This window comes from Tinamus guttatus, unplaced genomic scaffold, assembly GCF_059628265.1.
Source record: "Tinamus guttatus ecotype Peru unplaced genomic scaffold, ASM5962826v1 Tinamus_guttatus_pri_ptg000307l, whole genome shotgun sequence".
In the NCBI taxonomy this organism is placed as follows: Eukaryota; Metazoa; Chordata; class Aves; order Tinamiformes; family Tinamidae; genus Tinamus; species Tinamus guttatus.
The window spans coordinates 5883938-5901480 of NW_028288841.1; the positions used below are offsets into that span (position 1 = coordinate 5883938).

Consider the following 17543-nt stretch of genomic DNA (forward strand, 5'->3'; position numbering starts at 1 on the left):
TGCTGAAGAAGACATCTGGTGAAAAAATTGTCAGCAAAACTCGCACAGTCCTTATTCCAAGGTGTTTTCTTCAGGTCCGTCTGGTCTGTTACTCCAACTGCTTTGGCAATGGCACCTAGACAAGAAAGATAAAGAAATATTACAAGGAGGAAATTTCCCAGTCTTATTTCCGTACCAGCTTAGGCTAACATAAACCTCCTGCAATATGGTCAAAAATAAAACAGTTAAGACCCTGAAGGATATCAGGTCAGGAATTTACTTTTGTTTCTATTTCCACGCTCAATATTTGCAGGTTAAAGGATTTGGTTGAATGAAAAAAAGATATCAGTAAGTGCATAGCATTTTATCTTCCTACAAGGTATAATAACAACTGTTGAGAATTGCCCCATTAAAAACAGCTCATGAATCCACCTTTTTATCCTATAGCCTCATCGCTATGTCAGGATTGCTAACCAGGGGCACCCAGGCTGACAGGGTTTGCAGGGATCTGCCCGGAGGCTGCCAGGAAGCTCTTTACAAAACTTTGCATTTTCTGTAACAGAAAAGGCCCAAAACCTCGTACTGAGCAGTCCCATGGGGAACAGCTGTGAGCCATACCCAAGGACACAGAGTTTAAGCTTACTCTGTTTTTTAGATGCGCTGCCTCCCACCCTTTTATCTTCTCCAAATGTCCGTGAACCTCAACAAGCACAAGTGCAAAGTACCAGCTTCTTTATCTCATGAAGAAGTAAATAAATCCAAGCACCTGGCTGACCTCAGGGATTAACAGAGACCAACTGCAAGTGGGCTGAGCCCTGCAGGCTGCCTATGGACACGGCTCCCTGCAAACCCTCATCCCTGACCAGCCGAGTCGCAGAGACCTGGGATTTGCCTGGAAACACCTTCTGCTGCTTCCAGGCAGGAGCCACTGGAAAAGAGAAACGATCACAGCAACAAACCTGACTGTTATTTATAAAATCCTGCTGGGGTTTTGAGGAGGAGTTAACAAATGGGGACCAGCTGGGATTAGCAACACTGCTCGGTGGCACCTGCTAGCACAGGTTTCCTAATCCTCACCTTGCAAAGGGCTGTGCTCTGCCCGAAGGCAAGAACAGCATCATCTTCCCTTTTCCTGGGAGAAGGGTAGAGGAAAAGAAATAACGCAGCAGCAGTGAGGTTTTCATGGGTGGGAAAGTCCTCTACCCCAATGTGCAAATGCAAACACCTTTTTGGGGTGATCTAGCCAAAAAGCAGCCTTTTGGTTATACATATACAAAAGCAGCTCTTTTTCAGACCCAAAATACAAAATACAAACTGAGGTCTAGAAAGACAGGAAACTGCTCAGAGGCTAGGTCCTGGCTAGCATGCAATTGTTCCTGCCATTAAAAACCCAGACAAAAGAAAAAAAAAAAAAGTGATTGGGGGAAGATGGTGGGGTTAAATCCACACAGGGAGGCAGAGGTCCCTGCGGGAGCTGTCCCTTTAAAAGTTACAGGACAAATTTCTCTCTCCAAAATTACAGAGCAGATAATTACCTGTTTTTAGATATAAATGAAAGCAAAATGTGACTCATCATGCAAAAAAGTCAGTATGAAAATGTGAATTATGAAACACAATTTGACCATTTCTATTTATACAAAGGATCTCCTGCCTTCTTTCTCTAGTGTGAGCAACACAACCAGCTATATTGACACCACCCACTTCCAACACATCCATTGGCTTTTTGTATTCCTTGGAGAATGGCACAAGGCAAGGAAATAAAACATTTTAAAAAAGCAAAAGATTACATATGATGGACAACATTTTGAAAAGTGTCTTGTGAGCATCTTAGGGCTGCATTTGAGATGTTATGAGCTCTTTCACTGAAACATTTACATGTAAGGGAATGTAAAGACATCCTTTGCTCCATCTTTGCTGCTGATGAATCTACTTGTTTCCTCATTAGCTATAAAATTTTGGTTTTGATTTAGAAAAGAGAACTCCAAAAATCTGGTAGCAGAGAGTGTCCCTAAATAAGGCAGTCCTTCTTATGGCCTCATGAAGCCAGAGGCAGATGTACAGATTGGGCATCACGACTAGATTCCAGTGCAGCTCTGGTAAGTTTGGCCCTTGATCCTCCTTGCATATTTTTATCAGCTTATCAACAATCGTTTAAACCTGATCATGGAAAACAAGAACAAAATTTACACCTTCTAAAGCAGATTAATGTATTAGAGGAACAACTATTTTAGTTGAAATATTTTAAGGCAATTGCAAAAACATGATACATGGTCAGGTAGTCAAGAAAACACATCTTTTACGTATCCTATAGGTAGAAGTCAAAAGGCAATTCATAGGCTCAAACACATGGAACAAAATATTGCAGCAAGGGTTTTTGCTGCATCACCGCTATAGCCCCTCATAAAAAAAATAACTCCTTATAAAGTATATTTTCCTCACACTACAGCTTAATTTCATATCAAAAATCCTTCTTACTTCCCTAAAGTCTTTCCTCAGGTTTGCCACAGCATTTTTAGGGTGCCAGAGCTGCACAGTGCTGGCCAGGATTCCCACCAAGGGTCCTGGGAGCCCCAGGAGCCGGGGCCTGGTTGTTATCTAACAGGCCAGGAGACAGCAGAAAAGTGCTACCAAAATGAGAATGCCATCACCCTGCAGACGTTTGGATGATCAGACTCTTTATTAAGGTCTGAAGTGTGGTGTAAGAATTATTAGTAAAATAGTTCCTGCTGCCCTCCTGCAACAGATATTATCATAAAATTTTCATATCATGATAATGACTAGACCATCACTGCTATTAACACTGGATTTCTGTCTACCCCTCGAGTGGATTTCTTTTCCTTCACCTCCATGAGTGTGGTGCAGAAGAGGTTGAAGTTTCCCTCTGGCTCCTCATCATCTGCTTCACTGATCTCTCTAAGCGGAGTTTTTCGTTCACCTCAGGATGGTGGGGCCATGCAGAAGGCCTCAGTGCCAGGACAGGGGGTCACCTCCTGAAGTCATTAGCACCCAATGGGTTCCACGTTTTGGAGGTGGTCATGGGCTGGTGTGGAGCTGGGTGCCTCAGCACGGTGAAACCCCCCAAACCCGCCGCTCTCCACACCTACCGGCTTCAGATAAGCCACGTTGCTCTGCCGGATGTCGTTGAGGAGCTGATCCCTCGGGGTGATTTCGACCAACGGGGGCGGCCTCCTCCGGGGAATTGGTTTGAGGGTTTTGATGACGTCCTTGAGGTTGGTTTTCTCTGCGGGCTCCACGTACTCGGGCACAGCGGGCTTGCGCTGCGTCTTCTTGAGCTTGATGACGCGGAAGGAGACGGGCTGTGTGGCGGGCGGCTGCGCGGGCGCCGGCGGCCTCGCGCTCTCCCTCCTCTTGCTCGGCGGCATGGCGGGGGGAGCGGGTGGCTTGGGCGCTGGTGGAGGCTCCTGTGGCATTGCCTGTGGCACGGGCCCCCCCAGCATCTCCCACATGCCCGGCGGCAGCCCCAGTCCGTTCTCCAGCATGGCTATGAGCTCCCGCTGCTCCTTCATCTGCTGCTGACGCTGCTCCTGCTGCCTCTTCTGCCGCTGCTTGTCCAGGTTCCTGCTCAGCAGGTTGGTGACCACCATGCGGGGCCCCGGCAGCTCGAAGTGGTAGCCCATCTTGAGCAGCGTGGGGTTGGCCTTCAGCAGCCGCGCGATCTCCATCTCAGCCTGGTGGCCCAGCAGGCTGCGCTGGTTGTGGAAGCGCAGCTCCGTGAGGCTCTCGTTGTACTGCAGGCACCTCATGATGGCCACGATGCCCTTGCCCGAGATGAAGTTGGAGTCAATGTTCAAAGTGGCGATGCTCCGGTTTTCACGCAGCATGTTGGCCAGCGCGAAGGCAACGTTGTCGTCGGCGCCCACGTTGGCCAGACTGAACGTCTTGACATTCTTGTTCTTCTTCATGGCATTTACAAAGTCTATCAGCATTTCTTTGGGGATGTTTTCGATGTTGTTCAGGTTGACTTCTTTCACGTCCGGATTGTTTTTACGAACTTTCTCCAAACTCTCTTCTAAATTGGTTTGATTTCCTGAGGGTCTGGCACTCAACTTTATGAAGCTGGCATCCAGTGCCAACTTTTTGGGTATGTTTAATTTTGATACTTTCTTTTCATTTTCCTCTTGCTTTTCAGTGAGCTCCCCTGAGTCTGTACCTGACTCCTTACTTATCTGATCTCTGTGACTGTTTTCATTGGTGTCAGTCTCTGTTGTTTGCAATTCTTTCTCATCATGCTCTTCCCTCTCCTCCTCCTCCTCCTCCTCTTCCTCATATTCCTCTTCTCCTTCTTCTTCTTCTTCCTCCTCCTCTTCCTCTACCTCCTTATCACTTGCGTCTTTGCTTGTTTCTGCAGTCGGCGCTAGTGAGTTGGACACGTGCTCATTTTGGTAATGTCTCTCCTTCTCCACCTCAGGCCACCTCCTGCTCTCAGCGCTGTCGGCGTCGCCTGCATCTCCTCCTGCCTCTTCTGCAGCGGTTCTCTGGGGAAGGCAAAAACCCAGAGCTGACACAACTGTATATTTGCTTTACGTGAAAGTCAGACTCTTAGATACCTCTACATCCCAACACAAAGGAATATTTCACCTAAAGCACCATGTCGACGCTGCCCCGCAAAGTTGGCTTCTTTATTTTGTGTAAGTTTTGTTGTTTCCCTGAAGAGAGAGGAAGCTTGCTTTGTATTCCACAAGCACCAGGACTGGATGGGGCCCGTGTCCATGGCCTCAGGAAGACCGTGGAGGGGATGCTGGACTGCCAGTGAATAGTACTAGGGCTCTGAGTGCCTCTCTAGAGCATCACATTTAAGGAGAAATTGCTAAAGATGAAGCAAAATATGAGCCCAATTTGCATGTATGTCTGGAGTTGGTCTATCTGGGGAAGGTGGACATTTCTACAACGGGACAATTAGGCATTTTTGGCGGTGAACTCCCCATCACTAAGAAATGCTGTGCTAATGCAGATCAAAACATTTTCCTGTAACTAGTTACATTAGGGCACTTTCATGGCCTGTGTTTCACAGAAAGTCAGATAAAATGGTCATAATACCACTCTTGCCCCTAGAGCAAAGAGTTCTAATAGCTTTTTTTTTTTTTGTAAAATTCTAAGCATGACCTTAGCTGGAAGACATAAGGGCACTGGCATAATTTAAGAACAGCACTGAAAAAGGCTGAGCTCGTCCCTGGAGTTTGACACTTGGTCAGCAGTGAATGTTGCACGCCATAAAAACATGGGCTTTTTTTTAACAGTGTGACATTAATTTCCATTAATTATTACATTCACTTTTTGCTTATTAAAGCAAATTTTCTAGGGAAAAGCGGACTAGCACTACTAAATCTGCAAAAAGTCAAGCAGATCTGAGCTGCTCTTGCTGAAGCAATTTTATGACAATCTCTCAGTCATTTGCTCTGGTGAAAGAAAACGAGGATTTACTTATGTGAGAAAAAATATAACAAAAGATTTAGAAAATAATCATAATAAAAGAATGCTGGTAACAGCCCGAGCTGGATCCTGTCACTACTGGTCTTTTAGGGAAGATTTAAGTTCATAGTTTGTGCTGTACGTAAGAACCAGAAATAGAGGTAGGAGATATCGTTAAAGCTATTTAACAGAAGCAAAATCTCTAGCACTGCACTCTCAAAATACAGCCTTCAGCAGACGCCTCATAGATATTTGTGGTTTTTTGCTCTTTACCTCTGAGGGCAGGAGGGTGACGGGAACTCTCTCGTCCTCGAGCATGCGCCGGGACGCCTTCTGCCAGTACAGGTAGTCGACGAGAGAACGGTGGTCGAAGCTCCCAGTCGGTGCTTTCTCGGTCTGGTCTTTCTGTATCATCCCGACGGGGACCTGGGGGTCCGGAGCCATCACTTCCATTTCACACTGTAGCTCCTTGAGCTCTTCGGGAGAGAGATTCGCCAGGATTTCGTCCTCGTCGATGTCCTCGGGACATACCTCCTCCTCGGAGTTTTGGCTGGGTTCAGACATGCTCTCCTTCCTCTACTATCAGTTTAAATCTAACGAAGAAGAACAATTTAAAAGCAGGTTTTCCCACTAGCAGCAGTTCACTCAGTTAAATCGACAACTTAATGTTTTGGTCATGAGCTGCGGCGGCTCCCGATCTCAGTGTGGGAGACGGGCAGGGAGACCAAGTCTATATTAAGCCGCACTTGGCTGGATAAAGAGAATTTATGGAGATGCTGCCATGCTCCATTTTCAGCAACTTGTCAGCTGTGCAAACTCCTCTGACATTTCAGTGCAGCTGGTGCGTCCCCATTGAGTAACGCAGAAGATGGCCCTTTTCTAGAGGATTCCCGTGGCCTCATGCCTTGCGTGCTTCGCCCTAGGCACGAACCACCTTGGGTCCATCCGGGGAAACCAACAGCACCTGCGACGCTTGTGGCGTGGAATATTATACTGCAAGAGGAGTCGGCACAAGGTCTGTGTATCGATGTCGCAAAATGGCTTTAACGGTGATTTTTGGGCAGCTCTGTTGACAGTGTGTGATTTTCCTCTGGTTTTATGGCCCTCAGTGAGTTAAAGCCTAGCTGAATACTGAAGGTGGGTTTGATTTGAGTTTATCTGTCCCACAGCTTATCGAGCTCCCCAAACGTGAGCTCTTGTTTAAGAAAAAACATCCAAGATGTGAAAAGGCAGGTGAAAAGTCAGTACGAAGAATGATCTGTGCTCAGTGCAAGAGACCCCTGGTGTGTGGTGGGGCCTGAAGGATGACAGGGGCTCTGAGAAGCACTACCTAGCATGAAGCAGGGCTTGCTGCATGATCACAGGGCAGCTCGTGCCACAAAGCTAGGACAGATGCCTCCTGCATTTGCTGTAGCACTTCTCACCACCAGCTCAATGGCCCCACCAGGCAGGGATCTCAATCACGGCAGGCTTCCAAGTACGTGTTGTCCCTGCTCCTTAGGTGCAAGGGAATATTTGATTCTTTTTTTCCCCCCTTCTATTTCACAGTGTGCTGAAGGTCTGAAGATGTCTCTGCCACCTCACGCTGCAGCTGACCCAGCAGTGCCTGGAGCCCTGATCAACGCACTGCCCGGGAGCAACGTTGATACCTTCTGTCCATCTTGGCCATGGCAAATGGAGGTGAAACCAGCCCAAGGTCTGGGAGGGAGCAGGGTCCTTGGTAACGCTGTTTTTAGTGGAGATCCCTGTTGGGCTTGGTCGGTCATGCACGATCGGATTCTGCCTCCAGGGAGATAACACCAGGACAGCGACAAGGATTTGTGGGCATTTTGCTCCACGCCTATTTTTAGTATTTCAACCCCATATTAATGGGCCAGGGTCTTTGGGCTCCTCATCCTAGCAAAGGTCTTCAAGGACTCCAGATAAATGAATAGTTTCTACCTGAAGTCACTAATATGAGACTCTGTTAATAGATTCAGACTTGCATAAATACCTCTGGTTGGACTCTACCATGTACATGATCTGCATCCTCAACAGGTCATAGCTGGCACTTCATCTGAGATTCATCTTTTTCCTACTTGTTATCTTTTTAAAGAATTAGTGAGTACAAACATACCCATTATTATGTATATTCACGTGCTCTATTCATAGAACTGATAGAACTATAGAAATTATTTTAAATTGTTTTTCTTTTTTAAGTCTCTGTTCTAGATTAAAAGGTCTTCTTTCCTTAAAATATTCGTATGCTGCTAAATTTACGAGACAAACCAGCAGGCTGCATCATTGACATTTGTGTTCATGGCTGTTTTGTAAAAGCTAAGCAGCATGAGCTGGTAATTTCTCTACTACAGCACAGCTTCAGTATGACACAGTTTGAACTGTTCATTTGATTAGGAAGATTTTGCTTTGTTATTTCAGATATTCTTTACAGAGGGTATCAAATCAAATCCTCACCTTGCAATTGTGAATGCATTTTCCATAGCAGAAAAAAATGCACATAATAGACCGTGAAACCAAGTTCCACCAAAAATTATGCTATATCCCTCATTGCAGTCTAAATCATGCTCTGCTGGAGTCTTCCAGCAGCAAAACAGCCTCCACATGATGGTTGTCTCTGCTCAGTTTAGTAACAACAAGAATTACAGTGTTCGGAGCCCTATTATCCTCTATTAAAATGCGGTAAACCCAAGGTCTTCATTTAACTAATGTTGTTACATGGAAATTAAGAGGGCAGAAAATTGAGAACAAAATAAATGGCAGAGGAAAAGATAGCAAAAAAAAAAAAAAAAAAAAAAAAAAGGCAAGTCAAAAGAGTAATGCCTCTTTTTGACCCTTCAATATTTCAAGGGACACCCTTATTTTATTTCATGCAGTAGCAAGCACAACAGCAGACCCACACATCAATCTGTCTGGTCTAGCAACTTTAACCCCCAGCAATTGCTGTCCATAATAGAGTCCATAAATGGTTTCCTGATGTTATCAAATAAATCAATGCTCTTCTGTGGCTGGTATGTTATTCTCCCAGATGATGCTGTTTGGGTCATCGAAACTGTCTATTCAGTGGTTACGAATCGCTTGCTGATTTCTTGACAGTAAATAAAGCCCCTGGCCACCTTCTTATATTTCCGTGATCTTCAGCCAGGCCATCTTGGGCTGTGATCTTGTTAGAGCTCCTAAGTTAAGCAGGGTCAAACTCATGAAGTCCTTCGGGAGGGAAAATAGGGATACTGAGAAAACTACCAGGGCTTAAAAAGTCAGGTTTTCTTCTAAGTAGAGATATATCTCTTGTTCTATATTGCAATTAGGAAATACTACACTTCTGGGAGTGTTATCTTTTATGTCAGACGCAAAACGAAGGCCTGACCCGTGACACCTCTCCCAATTACACGGGTGCTAATCCCAGAGCATCACAAGGTGGGTATCACATTTTGCCTACTTTAGGTCTCCTCCATAAATTAGTTCGAGAACAGGATTCACTTCCTTTTCTAACACGTTGCTTAATGCAACTGGAAACGGGTGCACTGGAACCAGGCACGTTACGGGGACAAACGACACCCTCCATGCTGAACACACATGTGGCCAAATCTAAAGGTCTTCTCCAAGGAAAAACTCCCACCTTCTTCCCAGTAACCTTTGCAAGGATTTGTCTCAGAGTTTTCTAAAATAATCACTAATTCTGTCTTCTCTCTTCAGACAAAGTGGTTTGCATGGCCGGTCCTCCACCAGTTGTGGGGACCTTAGAGAAGTCAAAGCTCTCGTGTGGCATCCCCCGAGCGGCAGGAGCGATCACGGGGCTGCTCCGTGCGGGCCGGAGCCTGCGCCCGTCTTGGCACGGGAACGGGCAGACTGAGACCGCAGGCGCCGTCAGCGTCGAAATCAGCATTTATTTTAGGTCTCTGTTTTATTTTGTTTTGTTCATTATTCCTTGGTATCAGGCAACCTTTTGAACATGGTCTTCAGATGGGAACAAAAACTCAGAAATTTGGACCGCCCGGGTCCAGCTGTGGTATCTGTACAAAATCATTCCTGTGGGTAGGAGCTCACCATTCACGCTAAGTAAGTAGTTAACAAGTGCTAAATAAAAGCTCTACACAAAAAAGTCTTGCCTTTAATAGTGAAGAATTTGCATTTATTGCTGTTTCTAAGGCAAGCGCTTATGTGTGAATGAACCTTTCTATGAAAGCCGGCAGAGTTGAGAGTAGGGCTGCTTTTTTTAATTAATTTTTCTCATCTGTGCATTTCCTTCAAAAATTCCAACCCATCTGTCTTGAAGGCAAAAGGGCTGACAGGTTTTAAAGTCAAATATCAAGAGGGGTAGGCTCTGGTGTCACTTTGACTCTAAGCAGGCCATCAAAACATGCTTCAAGTGCCTAAAATGTGTTCTATTTTTAAGGTAATTGATGGGGCACAGGCTGATGCCAAATACTTCACAGCAGTATCTATAGCTTTCATTTTTTTTGCTGACAAAACCCACACATTTGTTTTCCTTTATTACCAATCTATGCCATCTCCAAGTGCCAAGGCATTAACTGGAATGAGTCCGAAAATGCGCCCATGTAACATAACCTTGCATCACTTTCCAGTTACTTGCAAACTTCATGGCACAGGCTAAAATTGACAAACAGTAGCATAGAGCAAGTATGTCCTGCAATCCCTGTAACGCAATAGAGGGATTATAAAGGGTCAGATGATGGTCCTCTTAATAATCATAACACTAAGTAACGATAGCAATCGGAGAGAGACACCCTGTGGGAAAACATATATATATTTATATATATATCACCCTGTCCTGCAGTCGCTAAATCACTGCATGTCACTGAGACAGTCTAGAGCTTTCCTGGTGCTCACACAGGAGCAAACGGGGCTGCACCACGACTCATCTGCATGAGACCCGCGTGAGCCGGGTTGGGCCCCACAGGCTAAAGAACAGATCTGTTTTCTGTTTGTTCTTGTTTTTCTTTTCAATTGTCTTTTTAGAGAAGTCTAAGAACACACTGGAGAGAGGAGAGAAAATGTTAGGCTGTGGCAAGGCAATGCAAAATAAGGCAGCAAGAAAAGGCACAGGGAAGTCAAAGGCATATGTCTTGCTTTATGTTGAGTATGGTTAAGATGGTTAACTGATGGGTTTTTAAACCATCTAAATGGCTTTAAACCATTTTTAAAATCCATGATTCTTGGGAGCAGTCTGAACGTTGGTGGCTGCTGTGGGGGACCGAGGGCAGCAGACGAAGCCCCTGGTGCCCTGGGTAGTCCCGGACAGTCAGTGACCTCCTCGGAGCCAGGCGGGCCCCACGTCTCGCCCCGGGGGTCGCGTGTTGGGGCCACACGCGTTTGCGAGGAGCCTCCCCGCTCTCCCTTCCCGCCCCCGGCACCCCCGGCCTCTCGGGCACGCGAGGCCTCTCGTGGCGGCGCTCACCACAGCGAAGGGCTCTGCGGCGCCAGGAGAGCTCCCAGGCCTGATTCACCGTGCGGGCGCAGGCAAAATGCCGACACAGTCCGTGCTACTTGTCTCCTACTGCCTTGAGATATTACATACCCACCTCCTGTGTTTTACTGGACATCTGTAAAGCATTTCAAAATACCTGAACATTTTCATCTCCACGGCTCATATTCCAAAATACAGAGATAAGAGCTTACAAATAAATGAAAACAAACCTGTGATGAGTGAAAATGGGTCTGTGGGAGACTTCAAACGATTCCTTTATTTTACAGGAAAGAGCTGATTCAAGACCCTCAGTAGGGAATATTGAACATGTCACCACCATTGCCCAGACCTAGCTGTGGACCAACCCGGAACTTTTCATTTGCCTTAGAGCAGAAGGTGCCTCCTGGCTGGGCATGGGACGGAACATTCAAGCCCCAAAATGTGGGTTTGCAACCCAAGCTGGAGCTTTCCAAAGGCAGGTTGCAGCATGGTTTCGATAGCAGTTTCACCCCTTGCCACCAAACAGCGGGTAAGGTAGTAGCTGTCAGAGGTGCTCTCAGCCGCCTCTCTGCTCTCTGGGTTTGCACGGCAGCGTCTCAAGCACAGCAAAAGTCTCCTGCTGAAATCAATAGCTAGAAATAAATTTTAAAGTGTCCCCTTCGTTCGTCATCCAAATTCACAGGTTCCCTCCAAACGCTGCAGGCCAGTACTAGTGAATCAGAACTGATACAGCACAAGGCTAAGGGCTCTTTGGGGAGTGACATTCATCATCATAACCCCGCAAATGAACAATCCCCTCCATGTTTGTGGCAAGCACTCCTAATTCGACGTGACAGACAGAAAATAATGAAGCCAAAGGATTAGTCACAAGTGAAAATTGCTTCCCTCTGGGAACCATCACTCGCAGCATTAAACATGGGGGTGCCTCTTTATAACGCTCAAACCCAGCAAAAGCTGAATGCGGCGCCGCTGGAACGCGGCCGCTGGGGCTGACACAGGCAGGGCCTGTGCGCGGGGCTCGTCCTGCCCTCACCCTCCCCGGGGACAGGTGGCCGCAGCCCCGGCTCCAGTTACGGCCGTCCGGCCCCGCTGGCTGCAGGGTTTCCTTGCTCCGTGTCTCCTCGATGACACTCTAACGATTAAATGTAAATTGAGGCTCCTGCTCTTGCCTCAGAGACGGGCAGGAGACGCCCAGGGAGACGGGGCGCATCGCTCCGCGGCCAAGGGCTCGCTGAAGGATTTACGGCAGCTCCCTCCGCGAGGGAAGGGTTTGGAAAATAAAGCTGGATGGGCGGCAAAGGAGATCGTCTGGGGATCCGGTTACTCTCCTGCTGAGGCCTTGACATCCCTCCCTGTGCTCTGTCCTCCTGTGCTGCCAGCACCAACCCCTGCCTGCTCTGTCCCTTTTCCCAAGCAGGACGTGTTGCGCCATATCAGAAACAGATAATCTGACCTATTAAATTAATAGCCAATAATAACTTTTTTAAAACAAAATTTTATAAAAAATTAGAAGTTTTTCTATCTGCTTTACCCTGACGGTCTTCAACGTTTGTGTCAAGCCCTAGTAAAACTGAAGCCCTCAGCTTCTTGCTTTCGAAATGAATTAAATATTTAGAAACCTGCAGAGGGCATTAAGGAGTAGTGTAGGGAATGGAAATCCTCCCAGGAGAGGCCCCGGCTCCTCCGGCAGGCGGCGGGCCCGGCCGGGCGAGCAGCTCTCCTGCACCGAGCACCGGGGCCGGGAGATGGAGCAAAGCGCAGCCCCGGGGCCGCTCCTGCCGCGGGGCCACCGCCTGCAAAGCGCCGCCCGCCGCCCGCACGGAGGGCCCCCGAAACCACCGGGGTGATAAAGCCAAGCTCAGCGAGAGCCTGCGAGTAACATCACGTCCTGGTCGTGTTGGCCACCCCATTGCACAGAACAGGTGAGCTTTAAAGCTCTGTGAACTTCCGAGGTCCTGCAGTGAAACATGTCGAAAATAATCCTGAATTCAAGCAGGTTCTGCTTCACAAAGCAGAACTAATGGCATAAAAAAATCAGGCAGCAATTAAAAATACCAAACATTGCTAGATTTAGCACAGTGCCCAACAACTTTTTGATGATTCCTGGTGAGGATTATTCCTCCTTCTTCAGCCCTCACCATTTATAAAGCAGAGCTCAAATGCTCCCCTTTGCATGGTTCTGTGCAGGTTTCCATCTCCTTTCCACGCTCTCATCTCTCCAGCAGCATCTTCCACTTTCTGAAATAAATGCAACCCTGAGGACCTGCAGCTGTTTCACCTTTGCTGCATGATGGGCATATCCTGGCTTTGTTCAGTATCCTGTTAAATAAGGACTTCTAAGTATTCCTTCAAACTGCAAAGGGCAGAAGGGATCTGACCAGAACACAGGAGCTCCTCAGTGGTGCTGGTTGGTCACTAGGTGTCCTCACGATTCCTGATGACGAAAGGCTGAAGGGAAAAGATGTTTATATAGCTGAAAATAGAGATGAAGTGGCAATTCAGACAAGCCAGGGAATTTGTATTTCAGCTCGGAACAAATATGCTAGTAATGACAACCATGTCGTTATTCCCTTTTCGGCTGCATTGTGTAGGCCTGGTCTCCCCGAAGACCAAAATATCACCCCGAAACACAGTGCAATAAAGAAAGAAACTCGAGATTTACAAAAACCACCATTAAGCAAAATCTTAGCCCTTTGGTGCTCCAGGGATTGTGTAATGCAATGAGCACTCAAGAGCAGAGCAGGCAGGACAGGAATTGCTGGAAATGGGCAGCTCTTGGCAAAGGAGTAGCACGGCCAGGCCCCCAGCTCGGACACGGGTTTTGCACCATTCCTCTCTCCTTCCCTGCTAGATGAGCAATTGGTTTGATGTCCAATATCCCCAAACTGAGCAAGTTGGCCTCAACATCCCCCCCAGATTCCCATGCTCTCAGCCTGATCATCCCAGATTATGCTGGGGACATCAGAGCTCCTCCAGAGCCTGGCTTGATGCCGGCATCAGCCCAGACAGATGTGTTGGACTGAGCTGCATCCTGAGCAAGAATGGAAGAGCCAGTACAAAACCCGACGGACAGCACGTTAAAACAAGGGAATGGAAACGATGCTTTAAATGGGAGCGGGGTCTCCTCACACATCTCATCTCCTTTCCCAAATGAAACTATTGACAAAAGCAGCTGTGAGCATGCGCCGATATCGCTAGTTCTCTGCAAGGTGCTGGACTTTGCACCACACAACGTCCCATGAAACCCGCCAACATTCCCGGCCGGCAGCAGGGCGCACGGAGGCCCTGCTGAGCGAGCCCAGCACCCGGCAGGCAGACAGGCAGGAAGAGAGGGAGTGCTTGGAGCAGATCCTTCTGGCTGGCACTTCCACCCGCAGTGTAGAAACAAGCACAAAACACAGCACTGCCGTGGGTGCCACAAATCGCTGGGAATGAGAAACAGCCGGGAAGAGAATGATCCCGAGTGACCTGGGCTGCGTGGCCACGAGGGCCAAACAGGGTTGCAGAGCTGGGCTGCTCCTCAGGACGGGCTGCGGGCACGAGCTTGGAAGGACCCGTGGGCCGGCGTGGAGGCACAAGGGGCCCTCCCGGCTCGGCCCCTGGCCCGTGTGGGAAGACAGGAGACAGCGGAGCTGCACGTGGGGCCTCGGTGCTGACTGGGGAGACCAACCCACCCTCAGCCATCGCTCCGCTCCGCAGTCGCTCCTGCTCCATCACCGAGACCCTCCATCCAGCGGGCGAGGGCAAGGGCTTTCCATAGAGCCGAGCAGTGTCACACACGGCTCCCTTCCAAACACCCAGAGAGAAACAGCAGGAATACCGAGAGGCTTTGGATAGCACACTTTGTAGTTTATTGACCTATACAAAATAATAGGTCTAAAAAATTCAGAAGTAGTAAAAGAATAGGCAAAAAGAGCTTTCGCATTTCTAAAAGGCTATACAAATATGCCAAAAAAAAAAGAAATAAGTTATTTTTTTATTTTGCTTTTGTTCGTTTAATTCCAAATCGCGGCCCTAATAATACAAACGACTAAGTACCAGCTTAACAATTGTGTCCTTCTGTATATATTACATGCTCTAGAATATTGGTAAAAAATGTCAAAAAAGGTTTATCAGAAACTTTTCTATTCACAATATGAACAAGGAGTAGCTAACCCTTTGTATAAAAGAAAAAAAGAGAGCACCATTTTATGGAATCTTGAAGCACGTTACAGCTGAGAAACGAGAGATAATTTACAGTATGCAGCAACTTGCTGCAAGTTACACAAGACAACCCATGCTAATTTGTTCCTACAGATGGATGATATGAGGTAGGTTTCTCTCTCCTAGGCCAAAACTGCAGTCGCACTATTTTGTTTCTCGAAACGAATGGTTTTGTGAAAATGCTGTTTTGTCCCTTAGTGACTTTGCAATGCACCTGGCAGCTCAGCCGGCTCGGGTACAGCTCTAATGCCCTTAATTTTAAGGCACCCGCTTGGTCGGTTGGTTCCGTTTGCCTCCACCTGACAATACTGGCCATTACAATCAAACTGTTGGGTGTGTGATCGCTAGAGCGCTCCATTCCCATCCTCAACTCACTATGGCAGAGCAAAATGCAACTGTTACCCAATTAATAGCTCATTGTGCACCCAGCGTGGACATCTGCACAATGATATTGTACCATGGAAAGTTCACTCAATGCGAGGTTATTAATTACACTTTATCACGGAAGAGAGTTCAAAGTTTACTGCTTCTGTTTCCAAAAATCCACAACCACCTATAGTTTTACATGACATTTTGTGACAGCAAATACCTTTCTTTCCAGAACTTGCTTGTGGTGCTAACAAACACTCTTAACAAAATACCCCAAATATGGATAATCTCATTCAAACCTCCATAAAAAAAAAAAAATCCAGCCTTCCTTCAAGTAATGATCCAATACTGATTAAGTCCTTTGCCTCGTTCACACATACAGTATCTATCCTTCATAGGCTTATGAAAGTCCTTCCAGGTCATCATAAGCCATGGGAGAAGAAACTTTCATTTCCTCTTCTTTCAGACATGGAAATTGTGCTCCTAAAATTCCTGGTTTTCCATAAGAGTTTCCTTTTCACATTTTTTTGAGGTTTGCCTTCAACATCTTCCAATCTTCCCAAAAGTGCTTGCTAAGTACAAATACTTCAACCAAGTGCTGCATCTTGTCATAGATTAACTTGTGGCTTGCCCTTGCTCACGCTGGCCATCTGGATTCAGAAAGAAACACCACTGTGGGTAAGACTTGCTAGTTTTTGCTGTAGTCCCTCTTAATGCTGAATTTCCATCTTCCCCAGCCAAACAGAACGCTTCCTGCTAGCTTGATTTGGAAGCTCCACCCGAGATCCTCTTCGAGGAGCAGCATTTTGTGCAAGGCACGCAAGGGTACGAACGCAGGGCTGCGAGCGGTCTACACGAGAGTCCCAGGCTTTGAATCCTCGTGCCAAAACAACCTCTGCTCGTTGCTGTGCAGGTCGTCTCCCGGGCGGCTCTCTGCGTCGCCACCCAGCTCGGCACAAGCTCTGCAAAAGAGAGAGGGCATCAGCGCCGAGACGGAGCCCAGGGGATTCCCAGGCTCCTGCCTACTGGAGAGGCCGAGTCCCATCCCACCGTGTCCCGTCCCGTGTCCCGTCCCATTCGTGTGCAATCCACACGAATCCCAAACTTGAGAGTTTGACCCCAGGGTAATGCAGATCCCCAAACAACCCCAGGCTTTGTGCTCTAGTTCCTCAGAGCAACCGGATCCCAGGAGCTTGGTGCTGTTAAGACTGCAGAATGTATCACATTAAGACAAAACAGAAGAGATAAATGAGGTATTCAGAATACGGAAAATTAATAGCTAAAATACCTCATATAGATAGAGCTGTCGAAATAAGCAGACCTTTTCGAAGCCTAATTATAGCAAGTTAAGAAATTAGTAGGAATGCTGTTTTAAAACACTGTTACTGTCACTGCAATAGAGAAAGCCTGAGGTGTGTAGTCAGAAAATTCTCCTAGAATCTAGGAGAAGCTTTCATATTCTTTCCTTACACTTTATTTTAAAACAAATAGGTGACAATCGCCAGCGTGGCGGAGGCACAGGGTGCAGGCCGCTGTGTCCCCAGCACAGAAAGCCACTGTGCTCACTGCAAACAGGTGGCGTCGGAGGGGGGACAGAAAACCCCAAATAGAAGAAACAAGAGGAAACGACCATGCAGCAGAGGACATCAGCCTTCACCATGCTCCTTTCCCCCTTCCCTGAATGCTGTTGGCACAACCAGGCTGCCCTGCTCTCTTCATGCTGGTTTTATTGCTCTTCATACCGGCCCTCCGAACCCCGGGCTTTCCTCAGAAGGTTTTATGGTTTATAAAGGGCGAGGAGGGGCAGGAATCCTGACACCCCCCACTCACCTGCTCTGCAAAGGAAGGCTGCTGTAAACGTTCCCATAACAGCTGGCGTAGGAGGAATGAGACAACGTGTCGTAGTCGGAGAGCCCCAGCGCGAGCGGGTTCCGCCAGTTCCCTGCAGTGTTTGCAGAAGATGCTACAATTAAAAAAAAAAAGCACCACCAAATTAGATCCTTCTCCAGCTAAACCAGCTGAAGGAAGAGGATGGTTCTCATTAGTGATCTCTACAGGTTTCTGCAGGGGACAAGAGCAGAAAACATAAACACAAAATATGATTTATAAGCACCGGGAGGAGCAAAGCACTGAGTGT

At 47.2% G+C, this 17543-nt stretch overlaps 2 protein-coding genes across 3 annotated transcripts in view; both read right to left on the reverse strand.

The window, feature by feature from the left end:
* Positions 1–42: 42 nt before the first annotated feature.
* On the reverse strand, positions 43–6023 carry LMOD3 (leiomodin 3). Of its 2 annotated transcripts, XM_010212776.2 has the most exons (3): positions 5683–6023; positions 3084–4475; positions 43–115 (listed from the first exon to the last, which is right to left on the reverse strand). In XM_010212776.2, exons 1-3 carry the CDS (start codon positions 5971–5973, stop codon positions 89–91), a joined length of 1710 nt encoding a protein of 569 aa, XP_010211078.2. In that variant the 5' UTR covers positions 5974–6023; the 3' UTR covers positions 43–88. The 2 variants fall into 2 exon arrangements, 1 of the variants encoding a protein (XP_010211078.2); XR_015913588.1 differs by lacking the exons at positions 3084–4475; positions 5683–6023 and adding an exon at positions 746–787.
* Positions 6024–15483: 9460 nt separating this feature from the next.
* Positions 15484–17543, reverse strand: part of FRMD4B (FERM domain containing 4B) — a 73968-nt gene continuing 71908 nt past the window's right edge. The window contains exons 22-23 of the mRNA XM_088528306.1: positions 17237–17369; positions 15484–16368 (exon numbers count right to left, since the gene is read on the reverse strand). Coding sequence (XP_088384432.1) covers positions 16257–16368; positions 17237–17369 — 245 coding nt within the window. The 3' untranslated portion in view covers positions 15484–16256. The remainder of the gene's footprint in view (positions 16369–17236; positions 17370–17543) is intronic.